Source organism: Apteryx mantelli, chromosome 1, assembly GCF_036417845.1.
Source record: "Apteryx mantelli isolate bAptMan1 chromosome 1, bAptMan1.hap1, whole genome shotgun sequence".
NCBI classification, from domain to species: Eukaryota; Metazoa; Chordata; class Aves; order Apterygiformes; family Apterygidae; genus Apteryx; species Apteryx mantelli.
The window spans coordinates 127,210,455-127,228,980 of NC_089978.1; the positions used below are offsets into that span (position 1 = coordinate 127,210,455).

General features: G+C 39.5%; 1 protein-coding gene across 4 annotated transcripts in view; it reads left to right on the forward strand.

Annotated features, from left to right (window-relative positions):
• Positions 1-18,041, forward strand: part of CMSS1 (cms1 ribosomal small subunit homolog) — a 117,128-nt gene extending 99,087 nt beyond the window's left edge. For all 4 annotated transcript variants that reach the window (XM_013950094.2, XM_013950096.2, XM_013950095.2 and 1 more), the window contains exons 3-10: positions 2,753-2,824; positions 5,592-5,721; positions 8,715-8,774; positions 9,491-9,593; positions 11,071-11,131; positions 11,987-12,074; positions 13,664-13,752; positions 17,342-18,041. In XM_013950094.2, the coding sequence (XP_013805548.1) occupies positions 2,753-2,824; positions 5,592-5,721; positions 8,715-8,774; positions 9,491-9,593; positions 11,071-11,131; positions 11,987-12,074; positions 13,664-13,752; positions 17,342-17,425 (687 nt within the window). In that variant the 3' untranslated portion in view covers positions 17,426-18,041. The remainder of the gene's footprint in view (positions 1-2,752; positions 2,825-5,591; positions 5,722-8,714; positions 8,775-9,490; positions 9,594-11,070; positions 11,132-11,986; positions 12,075-13,663; positions 13,753-17,341) is intronic.
• The last annotated feature ends 485 nt before the right edge of the window (positions 18,042-18,526 follow it).

Below are 18,526 nucleotides of genomic sequence, written 5' to 3' on the forward strand. Positions count from 1 at the left end.
TGCAGATCATCAAAAGACATGTAGATTTACGGCTATTCACCACCATTTGTTTTCTCTTACTTTTATGGCTTTATTTTTAATGTCTAGATACAGTGGACTTGTATTTCTGGGCTAACAGTATACCATGCATATATATGTGTATGTATGTATATGTATATATATGTGTGTATATATGTATGTATGTATGTGCTGCTGTAAAGGAGTTTTGTGAATCTTCTAATGCTGGTCTGAGGAAGCCAGGCTTTGCCTACAAGCCTGCTGTGTACTTCTGTTGCCATTGAAATAAAGGGCTTCATACTGTGTTCAGAAAAGAAGCCATGACATTTGGTGATATCTTAAGCACTTGAATGAAGAGTTATCAGTGAGAAAATTTTGTTTCTCTTAGAGAACATTTTTCAGCTCTGTGGGTTTTATTCTTTTCTCACACAGATACAAGTTGGGAGTGCACATGGTGTTTTGCACATTTATATGAAACAGTTCACAATATATGTGAAGGTAGAAATGGGCCCAACGTGACTGAGTGGCATTTTTCTATGTTCTGAAAGACTCATACATGGAGTGGTGAAGCCTTCTAGGTTAAGGAACCATTGTATTCTGTGGGAAGAAGGAGAAGGGAAGAAGGTCATCCATTTCTGGCTTTTTGATGGCTTGGTAGTGTCCCTTGACTAAATCGGTACAAAGGCTTGTTCTCTGCCTAAAATGTGATGCTGAATATGGAAATTGTGATGAAAACACCTGGCAAGTGGTCTTTGAATATCTATAGACAGCTGGGATGCATAAGGGTAGAGCAGGAGCTGAAGGCAGAGGGTAGCTCTGTTTTAGTCTGAATGTCTGGGAATGCTAACAGCAGGGTTAGGAATGAAGAAATGTACGGTATTCTTAAAAGCACTTGAATCAGAGTCAGGACAGAGATTTCAAAAAACAAAAATAAAAACAAAAAAACTTACGTTAACCCTGGAGCAACCTTATTAGGTCAAGAGAGTTTCTACTTGCAGTTAGTCCCTTGATTTCCAGTGGTGATCATATCTGTTTATACTTGAGAAAATCACAGGGACAGATCCCTGTTTGTTGAGGCAAGATGTGGACTCCCTCACAGCTTCTCATGGGTACGTATTGACCCAGGCTGCAATATGAATTCCAGCCCTAGATGTAGAGTGCTGCTCTGGCTGTAGTTGTCCCCCAGCCAAACCTTCTCTGCTAGTTCCTAAGTCTCACTTCAAACCTCAGCCAATTCCAGGGCCACTTCCAAACAGTATTACTGCCTTTGCTAGTGTTGACTGTGTTTGCATAGCAGCACTTAAAACAGGGGCAAGCAAAGGTCCTTCGTTTATGGTGAGTGTGGTGGTACCCCGTTTTTTATAGCTAAATTGAGGCGGGGCTAGGGGGAGAAAAGGGGAAGTGTAGCCAAAACATAAACAATGAAAGTCCCCAAAATGCTTCTGAGTAAAGTAATAAAGTTATGAGAATGGGCATGAAAAGGCACAAATGTGGTGGCAAGGGCCAGAGGGTGCAAGCTATCAAGAAGTGGCCTTCTGTCAAGAAGGCAGTGGAGGAAGTGCTCAGAGAGGTTTGCATACTCTGCTGACTTTTCCTTGGCCCTCTTGGTCCTGTGGCTCCTGCCCTCAGAGGAAACGGAGGAGCGCTTCTCTAGGTCTCGGCCAGACTCCCTTTACCGCTGCTATTTCCCCTCCAGGCCTTCCCCAGGGGCTGGTGCAGGACTGGCTGCTCCTCAGCTTTTAATGTTCCAAGTGATGAGCCTTCACCACAGTTGCTCACAAGAGTAGATTTTTCCAGCCAAATGCATCATAGTGGCAAGGAGTTTTCTCCTGCAACTCAGCCCATTTTCCCACTGCTCTGCATCGAATCACCTGTTAAGCTCTCAAGCCCGCATTTGTAGATTAATTTGCATTTGTAATTTTCAGTCCCTAAGAAGGCCAAAGAAAGAGAATTGCTGTGCTTAAAACAAGGAAAACCTGTGCCTCACTTCCTCTGTCTTGGACAATTTTAGGGGGCTTTCAGACAGATCCTCACCCTGGCTTCTGTGAACAGGGACTCTAGCTAACAGACCAATTCAGCCTGCTCACTCAGGAACAAAAGAGAGTTAATAATAGTGAGATGTGTTGGATAAAGATTATTCTGAAAGGTAACATGTATTTTTCTTATGTGTATTTGATCCTGCCTGCTATGAGCAGACAAGGCAAGAATGGAGCAGAGCAAATTTTAAACATCTTTTCCTAAGTTTTACATTACAAACGTCAATGGAAATCCAGAGCATGATTGTTTCCAATTATTTTCTCCCAGTTCCATACTATCTTTAACCATCTGGATGTTCATATTAGACCCAATTATTATAGAGTCCTATTGGCTAAATTAAGAAAAATGATCACACACAATAACAGGGATTAAATTTATATAATTTTTGAAAGTTCTGTTCATGTTTTTCTCTCTCTTTTTTTTTTAATTTATCCAAACTGCTTTTGACCGTTTTATGGATGTATGACTACAAACCTGGATGTTTCCGCTTTCCCTTCTTTTATTCTGCTCTTAGTTACAACAACAGAGGTCTTTATTCTGAAATTACTCTAGATTACTTGATTCCCTCTACAAATGGGGAGGCTTGGTTTCGTTTGTTTTTCCTTAACCCGGTATGACAATTTCTGTATCCCTCTCTTACCTCCTTTTGCTGGTTTTTTTCAGATGATCATATATCAAAAGTTGAGTCTTTTTTTTTCTCTTTTTCTGTGCTTTGCAGCCTACAGAGTGTTTTCTAACTCAGCCTGAAGAAAAACAGGAGAGCACTGTAAAAGCAAAGAGGAGAAGGAAGGTATGAATGTCCTAGGATGTATTTGGGGCACCGGGTGCATATGATATTATAAGATTCACAACACTGTGACAATGTGGAGTAATATGGTCAAAGATATTGCAGCCTATTTTAGAGAAGAATAGAAATTCCCACTTTTTTGACTTCACTTCAAATACTCGCTTCCCATGTGAACTGAATTGTGACACTTGTCTACACCCCAGTCAAGGATTGTGTATGTCTGCACCAAGCTTGCAAGTGTTGCTCACTAGGAAAATATAACTGTATCAGAGAAAGATGGATTTTCAGTTGCTGCAGAATCTACCCTATTTCAGCTGCGTGGCCAGACTCCAGCTGCTGTTACATCTCCTGAGCCAAGAACTGTCCTTGTTCCCTCTTCTCATCATAGCATAGCTATATTAATAAATGCTGTGTATTGTCCCTCTGGCCATGCTCCATCCTCATCCTCAACAACAAACACACACTGCAGTCTAGATAGAAACTGTACAGCACCAAGCAAATTAATTGTCTTTCAGGACAGACTGTAAATACTTGGCTTCCTCACAGGGCAGAGAGGTGGCTTTTTTATGTTATGTCAGGCCTCTGAATCGTCCAGGGAATGAGATGAGGGAAGAGTGGGATTTAGCTTTAACTGCAGCTCTGGCAGAAATGACCTTGGTACTACTTCCATTGCAGCCAGAGCAAAAGCATCCCACAATAGGAACTGGTGAACCAGACCTAACAAAAACACCCAATTTTCAGGCAAACAATAGGCTCTTAGTTACACCTTTAGTTTCAGTGGGGATATGCCACTAAGGTGACATATACAGCCTGTCAAAAAAATCCATCAGAAAATATTTATCAGGCTAATCTGTAGCTCCCAAACAAACTGCTTTCTCCAAAAAGAAGAAAAAGAAAAGAAAAAACCCTTTGCTTTTAAGCATCTGGAATGAATTGGAAGAAAAATAATAAAACTTCCTGCATGAGGAACATTTCCCCACAGCTCTCCTTGAAGGAAGAGAGTTTGCTCAGGTGTCCTTGCTCTAACTCTCATGGAATTTCTTGGTAGTATCAGGCTTCTCCCCTCAAGAGGACCATAATTTTCCTGAAGGAATCAAGTGGCCCAGGGAATGATGTAATGATCCTGTGGAATGGCAGGTTACGCTGAGTTACCAAGTAAAAAATGAACCTGATAGTTCTGTGTTATTATCTGCTAAATCAGAGGTTCCCAGACGTGGGTCACTGAAGAGGCAGGGTGTAAGGCCCTGGGGCTGGACAAGAGCAGTTCTCCCTAGTGCAGTGTCTTGTATATTGGGTAGGAATAACAATGAAGAGATTCTGTTGTGGGCCTCATACAAAGGCTACGTGTGTTGCAGATGGCCTGTGGCCATTCTTTGGGAAGGCCTGTTTTTAAGCAGTCTAAGGAAAAAGTATTACTAAAGAGTGACAGAGCTTGCGATTGTTGCATGGCAGAAAAACGTAACAGTGTCAAATGAAGGCGAAACTTGAGAGGGAATGCTACAGATTTAGGCATTGTAAAAATCTGATAAACAGCCTGAGATGCGCTGGAAAGTGTTCCAGTGACTTCCAAGGGCTTTAGACCAGGCCAAAGGTTGACTGGAAAGAAAGCATAAGCACTTGGTCTCCTTGTGTTCCACTGTCAAAGATTTGGCTGAGATCTTGCAAATGCACAGCTGGCTTTAAGCAGAAGTGAAATAGGCAGTGGCCTGAAGTGGCAGAGGGTTGAGAGAGGCAGGCTGCCTACTTTGCCATTGCTGTGGGGTAGAGTGGTTTCAGCAGCGCCCGTATGGCTTTTCTGTGTACAGCCTTCTGCTCTTCATGTTGCCATTAAGGGAGTATTTGGGGTGTATCGGGCAGTAGGGAGAAGGTTGGGGATGGATGGAAGGGAAGGAAGAAGCAGGTGCTGGGATGGAAGAGAGAGGGATGGAAAAAGATCTGTCCCCTACATACAACAACTCCTAATAACTGTCTTCAACATTTCCATTGATCTTTGCCACCCCCTCAGCCTGCTGAAATTGCTCTGAAACTACCCACAGCCATGCTAAAGCAGCACTAACAGCTCCCAGGACAAGCTCCCTTGTCTCTGTGAAATCTCACTGTCCCTTCAAAAATCCTTACTCTAGTGTTCTGTCCTAACCACACTCTCCAGCTCCCTTTCACTTCTGGGGCTATGCTGTCCTCATGGTGGCATACATGTCCTCCTGACAGCAAATTCAGTTCAGCTTATGCTGCTGAGAAATCTTTAGCTGGCTTTTCACAAATGAATCATTTCTCTGTGAGAACAAGAAGGGCTTTGCATTGGTGCCATTCTCTCCAGGCTGGCTGTCTCCTTGAAAATCTGCCATATTCTGAAATGATCCTGTATTTTTAAATGATCATTCAGATGAAAGGAATCCTGGGCTGTTCTACCCCCACGATTCATTTAATTATGCGAAAAAATACAACAACACTTTCATTTCAACAATGTCAAGATCTTTTCATTTATAGAATACCATTTTCTCTACTCCTTATTTAAAGGGATTAGAAGGAAAAAAAAAACACAGAATTTTCTCACCTATTCCTGAGATAATGTTCCACAGGTGTAAAATAGTATCATAAAGTCATGTTCCAGGCTCAAAATTATTAGACTGGTTTAAAAAGTTGTACATTTTAAAAGAACAAAATAGCTGCTGCACTCTTTTAAAGTTTGCCCTCTGTTTTTGTGAACTTTAATTAGTCAAACAGCAAAAATGATAAAAATGCCTTGCATATCCCCTTTACTTATTTTTAGAAGAAGATTTCTGATATTCTGGAAAAATCCTCTCCGAAACCTGGTGTCCCTAAAGATCTACAGAACCTGCTCAGTCAACATTTTGGTGCAAAACGTTCAGTGATTGAAATGGAGGAATTAAAACTATCAGGTAACCTATCCTATATAAAATAGATAAAGAATGCTTTTTTTCCTTGATACCAGTGAGTTCTTTTGCTGTAGAAGAAAGGGAATTTTTTTAGGACAGGTCTCCTGAGTTGAATTTCTTTAAGGAAATATTGTCTTATACTGTATATTGCTTTGCTGTTTAAGTGGAGATGTTAGTTTCATTGGGACAAATATGTGGATTTTTTGTAGTTGTGGAAACAAAAAGAAACATTGTTTAAATGTGTGCTTTTATTGTAAAATATTAGTTCCAGGAGTTTGCTTTTCTTGTAGAAATGATATGATTCCTAATTAGTAGTTTCCAAGATGCTGAGAAAGACTGCAAAAAATTATCTTATTTCTGGGATTACCTGAATCTGTCCAGATGTGTAATTGAAGGGCTGACAGGTGTAGACAGAGAAATAACAAAATGTCATTCTGACTTGGTTATGAGATGTTGAATGCAATGTTTTTTAAGTGGGTGGCATGAAATAAGATGGTAGCTTTGGTCCAAGTGTAAAGTGAACAATTTTTAACCATGACTGGGACCCTCTGGGTTTCCTGTAGTCTGTCTCCTGTTAAAAGCCAGGGATAGAAAAGGCAAAGCAGGGCAGAGTGGGGTTAGCTTCTCTCTTTCAGGTTACATTAGAGATGAAGGCAACATTGAACTGCTTTGCCTCTTACTCTACAGATAAAGAGGAATTCATTTTCTAGGCACTGTCTATATGAAGACCAAACTGCCTGGTAACAAGCCTGCATATTTCTTTCATACTTCTTGAACTCTTAGTGACCTGTGTCTAAGCTAGCAGCCTTTTAGCCTGACAGTGCTTTCTCTTTTTCAATGTTTAAGCTTGTCTTTCTAGATAAATATGCTCTTTCTTACAGCTTCCTTCAGACATCCATGATTCTAGGTTAACCCTTCTTTATTTCTTTAGGCCCAGTTCAGCTTTCCTCTTGAATCAAGAAAATCTGGAGGAGCCCTGCATGGATGGCTTTGAAATGCTTATATTAAATATTTCTAGATCTTCAGGGTTGTGTGCAAATAATACATTGCTTTGGTTTCTTTGCTAGTAAAAGAGGCCTTCAGGCTAGTGAAGTGATCCGTTTCCATATGGATTGGCTCTTGGGTTGGATGGAGATGTTTTCCTTTCTTTTTGTGCTGGGAGTTGGAAGCTTAGAGAGCCAAGGAGTTTACTGACTCCTACAGCTGTCAAGTTATTCGCATCAAAGCACAGAGCAAAGTTACAAGCAACTACATGGAGTTGTGTGTTCTTGTTAACAGACATAGTTAATGCAGAAGCTCAGGTCTGTAGTCAGCATGGTCTCTTGCTGCAGGCTGGAGCTATGTTGTTTTTCCCCCTTTCTGGGACTTTTATTTAAAGTTGTTGTTAATATTCCAGTTCTGCTGTGTCAGTGAAAAATCAGTGAAAAAAATCTTTTGAATTGCTCAGTCATTAATGAGACTTAATATTTTCAGATCAGTAAAATAAGAGCTAAGATAGATTGCCACTGGATGGAAAGAACTAGGGTGGATATAAAGACTTCTTCTATTATCACCAAATGCTTACAGTATTGTAGCAGCCCCAACCCTTTCCCAATATCATCAAGTGCATGTTTTAAACATGAGTTTAAAAGTAAATCAGCTGCTGATCCTTCAGTTGAACACATTCAAACTTCCTTTGGAGCTCAAGTCCCACTGAATCTCAGGCACTGTTTTTAATAAAAGTGATCAGGGCAAAACACAAGTTTTTAGCCAGACAATGCCCATTAAATGGAAGATACAGTGATGGAGAGCACCTATTCTCAGGAAACTACACAGGCAGGACTTTTGTCAGACTCCAACTATAAAATAAAATTGTCACACTGTCTGTTCCAGAGGAAATCATGTATTAACGTTGTGTGCCATCTCCATATGAACATGAATAACGTGTGAGGAAATCTCCTTAATTTAGTTAGTTACTGCTTGTTATCTTGGATGTATATTCTTAAATAACTGGTTATTGTAAAATAGGAAATATTTGATCTGTGTCATTAGTAGATGTATCAGCAAACATCCGGTTCCCAAGACGTGCTCTGAGGGGCAATGCTTCATGCAGAAAGACATCAAATATATTGGTGCCTGGAGAAAGAGTTGTTAATGCTCCAAGAGAGTATATTGTTCCAGCAGGTGAAGGACCCTTAAAAAATATGGCATGTTTTCAGGCCATCTAATTTTAATTACCACTGTAAGAACCTAGACTATCTATATAGACTCTGGAGAAAGGAAGGACCCTCCGAAGTACCTAAGTGAGGACCTTGTCTTTCTTTGTTGGCTGTATATGGAGCCTAAAGCTAAATAGTATGTCTCTGCCAAAGAGTCTTTTTAAGACTCATTAGTTAAGATAGTGACCAGGTAAAAGACCGGGAGTCAGTGGGAAATGAAGGAAGAGGAAGGTATTAAAAAGCAATGTAAATGTTACCCTTTGCACTGGTGTAGTGAGTTAGATTGCTGCAATATGAAAGGCCAGGAAGAAAAACAAACTCACTGAGAGGAGAGTGGCCAATGTCTCGCTTATTGGTACGTTCTCCTTACAGAGTACAAATTGTTCGAGTGACCTACAGATGTCTTCCATCTTAGACTGGAGTAATGGTCTGGCAAGTTGACTGTACAGCTTTTGGCTTAAAGCCTTTGATTGATCGTGGCAAAGACATATGAAAACTTGCTTTAAAGTGTTTGATCGCACTTGTGCAGTACTGTGTGCAGGGTTACATGGTGGGAGAAAAGAAAGGAATTGCAGTAGGGTTGAGAGATGGTATCTTAATTGACTTATCCAGTTTAAAGCTTGTTGCTCTCTAGAGGTGAACATGAATCTGGTTTCACAAATGGTGATTTATTGAAGATGGATTTTAATACAGGTGTGTGATTTAATCGGCATAACCAGTGGCTATGCTGCCAACATATATGCTCTTTTTGCTTTTACAAATACATCAACAAAAATATTTTCTCCTTTCTGTTTTCAGATTCCTGCTTTTTGCCAGCCAATGATCTCACCCACAGTTTTTCTTCATACCTGAAGGAAAGTGAGTTAAAATGTTGGTCAGGATGAGAAGAGTTGTATGAAAAACATTATTAATGCAATACTATTGCAGCTTTTTATCTGCACTCCCAAATGTCTTTAACTAAGAAACATTAATAACTCTTTAGGGGTTTGTTTGTTGTTTGTTTGTTTGTTTTTTGCATGACAGGTTTTGTGTTCCTGGTTCTTTTTTACTCTACAACTTCTCTTTGCATCAAAATGTTTTGGGGTTTCTTTTAATTGCTTGAGATTCTTTCTAAGTAATTTATGGTTGCTTCATAAGTAGGTACATGTATTATCTTACAGTAACAATCCTGAGACTGTCTACTGGAATTAACAGAGAGGATTTTTATTCTCTTACATATCTGGGTAGAAGTTCTGGTCTGGTAAATGTTTCTTTTCGATTGTTTTTCTGTGATACAAATTACTGTATGTGGCAATCTAAGACAGTGGGCTTGTCACCTTACAAAATGTTGAATTTTAATTCTTACCTAATTTGTTCAGTTGTATAATATGTCTGTTTTATTTATATTAGGCATTATGTTTTCCAGTGACCAATGACTGAATGTAAAAGTTTTGCCCTAGATCCAGACCTCATAGGAGTCAGCATGTGTGTTCTTGCTGCTGGCTACCATTCATCATGTACTCTTGTAATTTAAAATCATGGTGTGTATATAAGTAGTACTTTCTCAATGTGTTATATGGGCTTTTTCATTGCAGTCTGTCCTAAATGGGCAAAACTTCGTAAAAACCACAAGGAGACGAAGTCAGTGGTGATGCTGGTTATCTGCAGTTCTGCCCTTCGTTCCTTGGAACTCATCAAGTATGTTGAGAGCAAATGCTGTGTTGAGGTTGGCAGTCAATCAGAGGTTTTGTCTTGGAACCACAGATGTAAAGGCAAAACTGGGACACTGTCCTCTGCTAGCCAACAAAGTTACTGACTCAAACTGAGGCAGTATCCCTTGCTTCTTTAAACTGCAGGGGTGGGGTGTTTGGTTTCAGACTGAAGTAGCACATAGTAGTACAGTTGCATGGAAGTGCTATTTTTGTTAAAAAACAAAAATAAAGTGTAGCCAGTTTAGGGAAACATGCAAGATGTTATACTTGGGAACATAATAAACCCATAAAACGTCATGACCCACCACTAGAAGTTGTGACTGTAGGGTCATGATGTTGTTAGCACCAATGGTAATGAGGACATGGCGTTCCAGGAGCTCCAGTGGCGAGGCGGGTTTCTGGTGCCTGAAGATCTGTGTCAGTGTTCTCAGCTGGCTCAGGACGACTTTTCGTGTGCCCTTTCCTCCTTTTTACCTTCTCTTCCTCTCACTTTCTTCACCTCATTCCAGAAAGTCTTGATGACTTTGTTAAATCAGTGTATATCTCACAGATTTCATGGTTGTCTTTTGTGCCTTGACCCTGTTTCCTGTGATTATCTGTTAGTACAAAATGAGATCACAAGTTGGGAAGTTTAATTCTATGCCACAGATGAAAGTGTAGAAATGACAGATGTGCCTGTAGTGCTTAGCACCTGCATGCAGATAATACCATCTGAAACTCAGGTGGTTTACATGTATATTTGATATCTGTATATAAATGTTTAGCTCTGCAAAAGAGAAATTTGAAAATTTGGCTTGCTGCAAAAAGTATTCAGAAAAAACCTTTCTTAAATGACATTCAGTAAATACAGAATGTGTTGCCTCCTGCTTGGTTAATAAGGAGCATAAAGTTTTCGGTTATGTGCCAAAATGTAGAGTCAAAAAACAAGTCAGGTTTTCAGACAAATGAGTTTTGGCCAACTGAGATTTGGACAATGGAGTTTCCTTCTGTAGTAAAGACTGTGGCAGCCTAGGTGTTCCCAGTGGCAGCACTGCATGAAGATTCTGTAAAATGTCCATTCACAGATCTTTTGTTTGTGTGCATGCAAACACATGTTCAGTCATGCTTGCACATCAGTAACAGAGATATTTTTGAATTCGAATTTAGCAATTAGTCCATTCAGAACTAAGTTAGTTGTGAAAGTACAAGCCACGACTATTAAATATTCTCTGACAATCTATCTAAACAATATTGCTCTTTAATTGTATCTGCTGTTGTGTTTTCCCAGCTGTTGATTTCTCCAAGTAGCAAACAAGAATGAACATAGTTTTCAAAGTACAAATAAGGGTCACTGGGGAGCTGTGTGTCTCAGGCATGTTGGGAAATGCCAGCTAGTTTTGCTTTCCTCCTGTGTGGTCTTAGTGCTAGCCTTGATACCTGCATTTCAATTTCAGTTTCAATTTTTTCAATTGTTTTATTGCTAGGTCAATGACAGCATTTAAAGGAGACTGCAGAGTTCTGAAATTGTTTGCAAAGCACATAAAGGTAAAAAAGCTACAAGGGTGTTTCTGTAAAACGACTAAACCACTAACTAGTGTCATGGTGCTTTTGGGCGGGATAATAATGCCTTTCATTTAGGGTTCCTCTCGGAGCCCATTTTGCTGTTTCATGCATCCAGCCAAACACCATCTCCAAGCTCTCCCATAACTCTGGTGCAATCCTGTGCACAGTGTAGATGTTCATGTACTATGTTCTAGAGGTGTTCCCCATTCTTGTGGGGTGCTCTTTCAGATGGCTTTTGCATGTTTAAATACAAATAAGGCTCACACATACGTTTGTAGAAGCAAACTGTACCAGTACCTACACATGCATATGGTAGTGAGATGCCTGGATCCCCAACATGCATACCTGTTGGCGAGCACAGGTGATGGCAATATTGGAGGTAATGAGTGAAAACTTGGCCTTTGCTGTAAACACTGTCAAACACACAAATGTCACATGCTTTATTTCACCCTTTTCCAGTGTCTTTGTCTTGAGGCAGATTAGAGCAGATACAGCTTTATCAGTTTTCCAGATATTTCTAGAGAATTCGTTTAAATACTTAAGGAAGCATTCTGTTCATGCCTCATGAAATAATTGGTACCATGGGAGACTTTCAAAGCTGAAAACAACTGACCTTCTAGAAAAGTCTGATGCCCAGCTGACTGTTGTGTTTCTTAAACTCTCTCCCAAATTTATCAGTCTGACAGTCTGAAAGATGAGTTACATTTGCTACTTGATAGTATCCTAGAAGGAGAGCTGTGTCATCTTGAATTTATTTCCATCCTGGAAATACTCTTTGAGAACAAATTTTAAACAGTTGTGATTTTACTGTGATTTGTCTTTCTCTCTTCAAATTAGATAAAAGAACAGAAGACTATGTTGGAAAAAGGTGTCTTCCACATTGGAGTGGGAACTCCTGGGAGAATAAAAGCGCTAGTGGAGCAAGGTAGGAGATCAAGGAGGGTTTTTTCAGTAGGTAACTTATACATGGTGCAAGAAGTGAGATTTCTGTTGCTTTTGATGGTCTTAGGCTGACTAAAGTCTGTGGATTTGGTGACTAAGCTGTGGAGTTTTATTTTTCCACTTCTACTGTGTTGATCAAAATGAGGTCAAGATTCTAACATTTAATTTCACGATCTCTTTAAATTGGCATGAATCAATACTACTACGCAAAGATGGAGTAGCGCACGCACACATGCACACGCACACGCACACACATACGCACACACACACGCACACACCCCACCCACACAAGAGTCTGTTTGGCAGCTCAGTGAACTGATCCCAATTAAAACTAACCCGAAATGCAACCCACATGCAAAATTGGGTAATGAGCAGGCAGAGGTGGTGGACTTCCTCTTTTGGCAGCAATACTGATTTGTGCAGACTTGTAAGTGATTGCAAAACTCTGGTGTAAGATTTAAAGTTCCAGGAAACCAAACACTGCAAAAGAATCAAAAGGAAGTAATGGCAGAAGTTGTTGTATCATGTATCACTCTGAGCTCAGTGTAAACTTTTGTGGGGGGGTGGAGAAGAGATTTGCTTGCTGATTTGATTCTATTCCTGTTTTGCCATGTAATGAAATTAATTATTCTATATAAATCTCCTTTTCTCCTCCCAAGTCTTGAGTAATTTTACTTACTCAGTGGACATTATATACAAACAAACCCAAACAAACAACAAAATCACAAAATGATAAAGTGACTCTTTCTGTTCCACTTTATAATCACTGCCTCACTCCAGCTGTGGTTTCTTGTTCAAGGACTGGCTATGGATTGGGACTGTACTTCTCCTTCCAAAAAGGGGCACGAGGATACCATAATTTTGTTGCTTTCCTGTGTCCTCCACGAACACAAAACCCGTACTGCTCGACACATCAGCACATAGCCATTGTTAGGAGGAGGCAGGTTATGGCAAGGTCACAGTTTGGTGTTGTAGTGGCAGGTCACTAAAGAATGGAGAGCAGTCAAAGAACTGATGTGAAAAATTGTGGCCATCATAAAGAAGACCAGGGAAACAGATGGGGACTCCTGGAGGATCAGTTCAGAAAGGGCCTTTTTCCTCTCTCACCACCATTTATTTGAAGGATAAAGGAATACTTCGGTAGCACCCGACTCACATTCACATAGCACCCAATCCTGTAAATTGCTGAGCACTGTCAGTTCCCATTAATGGGATTTTTCAGGCTTGGGTCCTTGTAACTTACCAGCTCCTCATCAGCAGTGGAAATTCAGCTCCTGTGGTTTCATGGAAAGGAAGCTTGGGGAATTATTTGCTGGCAGGATGTTAGCTCTTGACAAGCCTGGCAACAGTAGTTGTTCTGCTTCTGTGTTTATCTTCCAAAAAGGCATGGGATTATGTGGTTAAGGGAGTTTGCAGTGTCATTGCATTACTTTTCCAACCAGCAAATGTAGTATTTAGTGTTCAAAGATTAGTTTCCTTGGGAACTGAGAGCAAAGGATGTAAAAACCAAAAATCATTTTGATAAGCACATGTCACATTATCTTGGTACTGAAATTTGTGTTGCCTTTTCAGATGGCCTGTGCCTGAACTCCACAAAGTATATGATCCTGGATTGGAACTGGAGAGATCAGAAACTAAGGAGAATGATGGATATCCCTGAGGTACTGTATAAGCACCTGTATGTATTGTATTCTGTGTACTCAGTGCTTTTGATTCAGACAAATTTAGTGCCTAGATCTTGTCAGTCAGGATTCCTTTCTGTAAAGCAGACTTCAGTGGTCTAGAAACACAAAGGAGTCAACATTTTACTTGCAAGTCTGTACTCTCAGGACTCAGACTTAGCACTTGCAGGGGTGTGGGGGGTGTTCTTTTCTGTTAAATCATCCTGCAAGTCACAGCTGTGACTTCTGCAACTGTTTTGTGAATCTCTCCTGTTTATGCTAGATAGTTGTTCTGCCTGTCCCAAGGAAGTGCTCTCAGTAAGAGGACCCTGTGCAAAAGTTTTGTCAAAAACCAAGTAAAACCCTTGAAGAAGCTTTTACTGGCCTCTAGCTGAGGGTAAGATAGCTTCCTGTGAGTAAAGCTATAGGCAATTCCCCTTGTTTTGCAAGAGTTAGGGTACAAACCATGAAAAGCCATCTGTCATCTGTAGACTCCTTTCCTGATAGTTCATCCTTCTTTTCAATTCTGTATTCCAGCTTTCATATTTATTGCTGTCATGAGGCATGTTTACCGTGTGCTGTGTGTCATCAACTTGTATTTAGCCAGCAGAGAGGGAAAGAAGCAGATTCCTCCATGCATCATTGTTAAAAAGCTCCCATTTTCCTGCCCAGTGTTAAACACCTTTAGAGCAGACCAATACTCAGAATCTCCAGGGGAAGAGGACTTTTTTTGCATATAGACATTGAGCTCTTTCACAAGTGAAACAAATTGTTAGTCATTAATCCTGCTCTTCACTTATCTGTGTATTTGAATGTGCTTTATATTACAGACCCACATACACAAAGGTGCACCTTTCTAATAATATTGGATAACGTGCCTTGCCCGCAAAAATACATTGCAGAAATGAAGTAGCAAAAAAGAACAGCTTTGGTTATTGAGGCAAGAAGGCTCCCTCTTGTGGTAAATACACAAGGCTTTTTTGTATGGTGCTTGCATTCACCTGTAAGTGCAGGAATTTTTTAAAGACCAAAGAATTAGAAGTCACAAGCATTAGCACAAGACAGTAGTTCCAAAGTTGAAGGCTGGGGTGGAATGAATTTTTGCAAGTCAGATGGAGCAGGTATACACACAGACTATAGGTGATCCACTTCAAAAAGCTGAAAATTATATTGTTAATACTTGTTTTTGGTCTATTGCAAACCTGAGCTATCCCTTTCAGCTCCCTATAGGTAGTATCACTGCATTTCTGCATGCCTGTCTGGGAATACAGTCCAAAAATTGTGACTCCAGCTGCATTTTATTAAGGGAAAATGGCTATCTTAATATTAAAATAACAGAAGTAAATGCTCAGAAGTCAGGCATAGTTCAAGTTGAAACCGAATATGTAGGAATGTTACACCTTCATGTATAGTAGTAACCTAAGGAATAGATATGTATGTATGATTACAGAACAGTGTATTTGTGATTACAGAAAAGTCTTCAAACATGCCCTGTGGCTCAGATAACACAATATACAGAAATGTTTTTCATAACTTGAGCTATGTAAGTGAAGCATCTTGCAGCAATATGTGCTGCTGCTGACAGCAGACAGATTTACCAGAAGTTGTTTATACCAAATGTAAGTAATAAAAGGTACCCAGATAATGTTTTAGAGACAAGGCATCATGACACGGTGGAAACCAATGGATCATTCTGGCAACAAGCAGACTTAAAATATGGAATACTGTCTTAGTTAGCAGAGCATCTTGCTCTCCTACTTGTATAAAATTTGTCAAATGCATGCTCATTAGCAATCTGCTTTTTGCAAGTGACTTTCCATTTTCTGCACATAATTGTAAAACTACAGCAATAATAGTCACAAATTTCCTCAGAGGATTTATACGGCCAACAACACAATTTAAAGAATTGGTGGTTAGATGTACTAATTCTTTTGCATCCTGTGTTGGTTGTGGAGGGAAAACTCTGCCCTTAAAATTGTGAATGAGGCACACTGACCCATTTCCAGTGCAAACTTCACTTTGTCAATAATTGCATCTCATTTCTAAGGTGCTGTATGGATACATTTCAGTATAAATAAACCAGTCTGTATAATGAAATAAGTAGAAAGCAAGAACAGCTGGAAACACATATACTTTTCTTTTCACTAAAGAGAAAATCTGTAGCTTCATTTTAAAGGTGCAAGCTACCTGCTGTTCCTGTGCTCACTTCATAGTCAGTAGAATATTATGCACACAGGGGTGTATTCTAATAAATATGTTAATTATCCCATATATCCATATATCACTCCTGCATCCCATCATATTCACAGAATGGAGATCACCCTGATCCAGGGCTCTTTTAGTTGCCTCAACATCTCATTAATTAATGCTGTCTTTTTTTCCTATGTCTCTTGCTCTGTTCATCCCAAACAGTGGAGAGAAGGAAATAAAAACAAAGCTTGTGAAGAAGCAGGAGGAGGGGGATGAATGAGTTTGTCAGACTCCATCTTGGGGAGCTTGAGTTCTGCTAAAGCGTAAAGATTTAAATAAAAATTGATTGTTTACTTCTAATAAGTCTAAAGGACAAGTTTCCTGTTTTGAAAGCTTCCTGTATAGATGTAGATGACAATACAGAGCTGTTTCAACTCCTAATGTTACTTGTTTGTAAGATTCAAATGGAGTTTTTTCAAACATTTTGCATAACAGACTATATTTTTTCCTTCTGTAACCATTACAAGCACTGAGCCTTGACCAGATTTGAAAATACTAAAAGTTTAAGTTTCAGGTTTCATGACCTATCTCAGTAAAAGGATTTGTAAGAAATGGACCTGTCATAGGAAGAAAACCATTTTTACCTTGATGTAGCACAACTAGTGTGTAGTAGAGACTGGTCAGATTTCTCGCATCATTTATTCCTGTGCCAAGGGAAAGCAGGGAGGGGTATAATCCCTAAAGAAAATTTGCCAATAAGTTAAGAAAATTTGCCAATAAGTTATACATAAGTGGGAAAAAGTAACTATAAGAAAGCTCCAGAGTAATGATGATATCAGAGAGGCTTCTTTCCCTGCTAAAGTATGTAGCCAAAGTTCATTCTCATATACATTTGTCTTTTATCTTTAGATAAGCAATAAACTACAGGCATATCTATATTATAATCCAAAGTAGTTTGCATGCAGCTCATGTAGACCTGTGTTTCACTTTTGTTCCAGTGTTTCAGACACTAACAACGTTGTGGCTGTAGTAGTGCAATGCTGCCATTGGACTTACTGCTACGGGATGATACTCTGGAAAGTCCCACAAGAATTTTGCAGCCCAGCATGGATCTCTCGCCATGGCAGGCTTTATCAACTCCATACCAGTTACAGCTTATTTGTAGCTACATTAGATGTGACTATATGAACTATAGTTGTACCTTAGGATGGCAGAGCAGTTAGATATTTTACAGAATGGAAACATTCTGGAGTTCAGGACTCTGTACAGGAACCTCTCCTTTAATTTTGAATCCCGTAATAAAGTGCCTAAGTAAATAAACTAAATAGTGGTGCATACCCAAAGCATTATCAGTAACCGTTGGTGCTTTGTTTGATTTTTTTGTTTGTTTGTTTTCCAGATAAAGAATGAAACAATTGACCTGCTGGAGATGAATATTATAAAGCTGTGCAGAGAGGGATCTGTGAAGCTGGGACTCTTTTAATGGTTTTACCAACAAGAAAGTAGTCTGCAGTTGTAGTTTACTATGATCCTGTCTGCGATTGGCAAGTGATCAGCGGGTGACTGAATTAAGAATTTTGACTTTTCAGAGGCCTATGCACATTGCAACTTTTTATGAGTTTCCTTTCTTTTAATAATAAAACAGATATTTTGTCTGTAGTTTTAGTATGAAAGACTTTTATTGCACAGGCAATGTGATGTTGCAATTAGATGTACATTGCATTCACTTGTTAGATTTACTATTTTATGTCACTAATAAGACATTTAAGATGAGTGAACGTGGGTTTGAAAGTCTTCCCAGAGCTCAATTCCCTGATATCTCCTTCTGCTGTCCCAAAGGACACGTTTGCTTCTCTCATGAGTGGTAAGCTGATCCCTGCTAGTTCTCGCCTTAGAGGGTCTTTAACAGTGTTGTGTGAATTTATATTTTTCACCTATCCTACACTTGACCAAATGCTATTTTCTGGTATTACATGATAAATTAAATTCAAAATATCTGTACATTAAATTGAGACTTTATTTTGGTTAAATCGCTAAAGCATGCGAAAAATATTCTGCTGTTTGTCCACTTTAATTAAAAGGAGATGGTCTCTGGGTGATTCTGTTGTCATTGTGGATAGCAAGGGAGTGAAAACAATTTTTTTTCATAGAAGGCCAGGATGAATATAGGTGGGCAACTCATCAGCATCTTGGGAGGCCATTGATCCAAATTGATGTTTTTAGAACTAATTGCCCTCATACTATAAAGAGCGTGCACCCTTTTTACAAACCTAAACTGCATCTAGATCAATAGCAATGAATGTAATAGGTTAAGAAAATTTGATTTGGTCTTCTAAAGCAATGTAGGTTGGCATTAGAACATTTAGAAGAGAGCCTCTGGGCCACAGCAGTCCTCCCCAATGGCATCCAGTGCAACTGGAGTAAAGCCTCTTTCATTTTATCCCATGCTTCTGAGCTGGGCAGCTATGAAGGTGAAGGAAGAAGAAATCATGAATCCAAGATTGCACAGGAATTCCAGTATCTCTACAAATGAATAAGACATAACAAGTACTACTGAATTGTGGGACAGGAAAAAAACATGTAT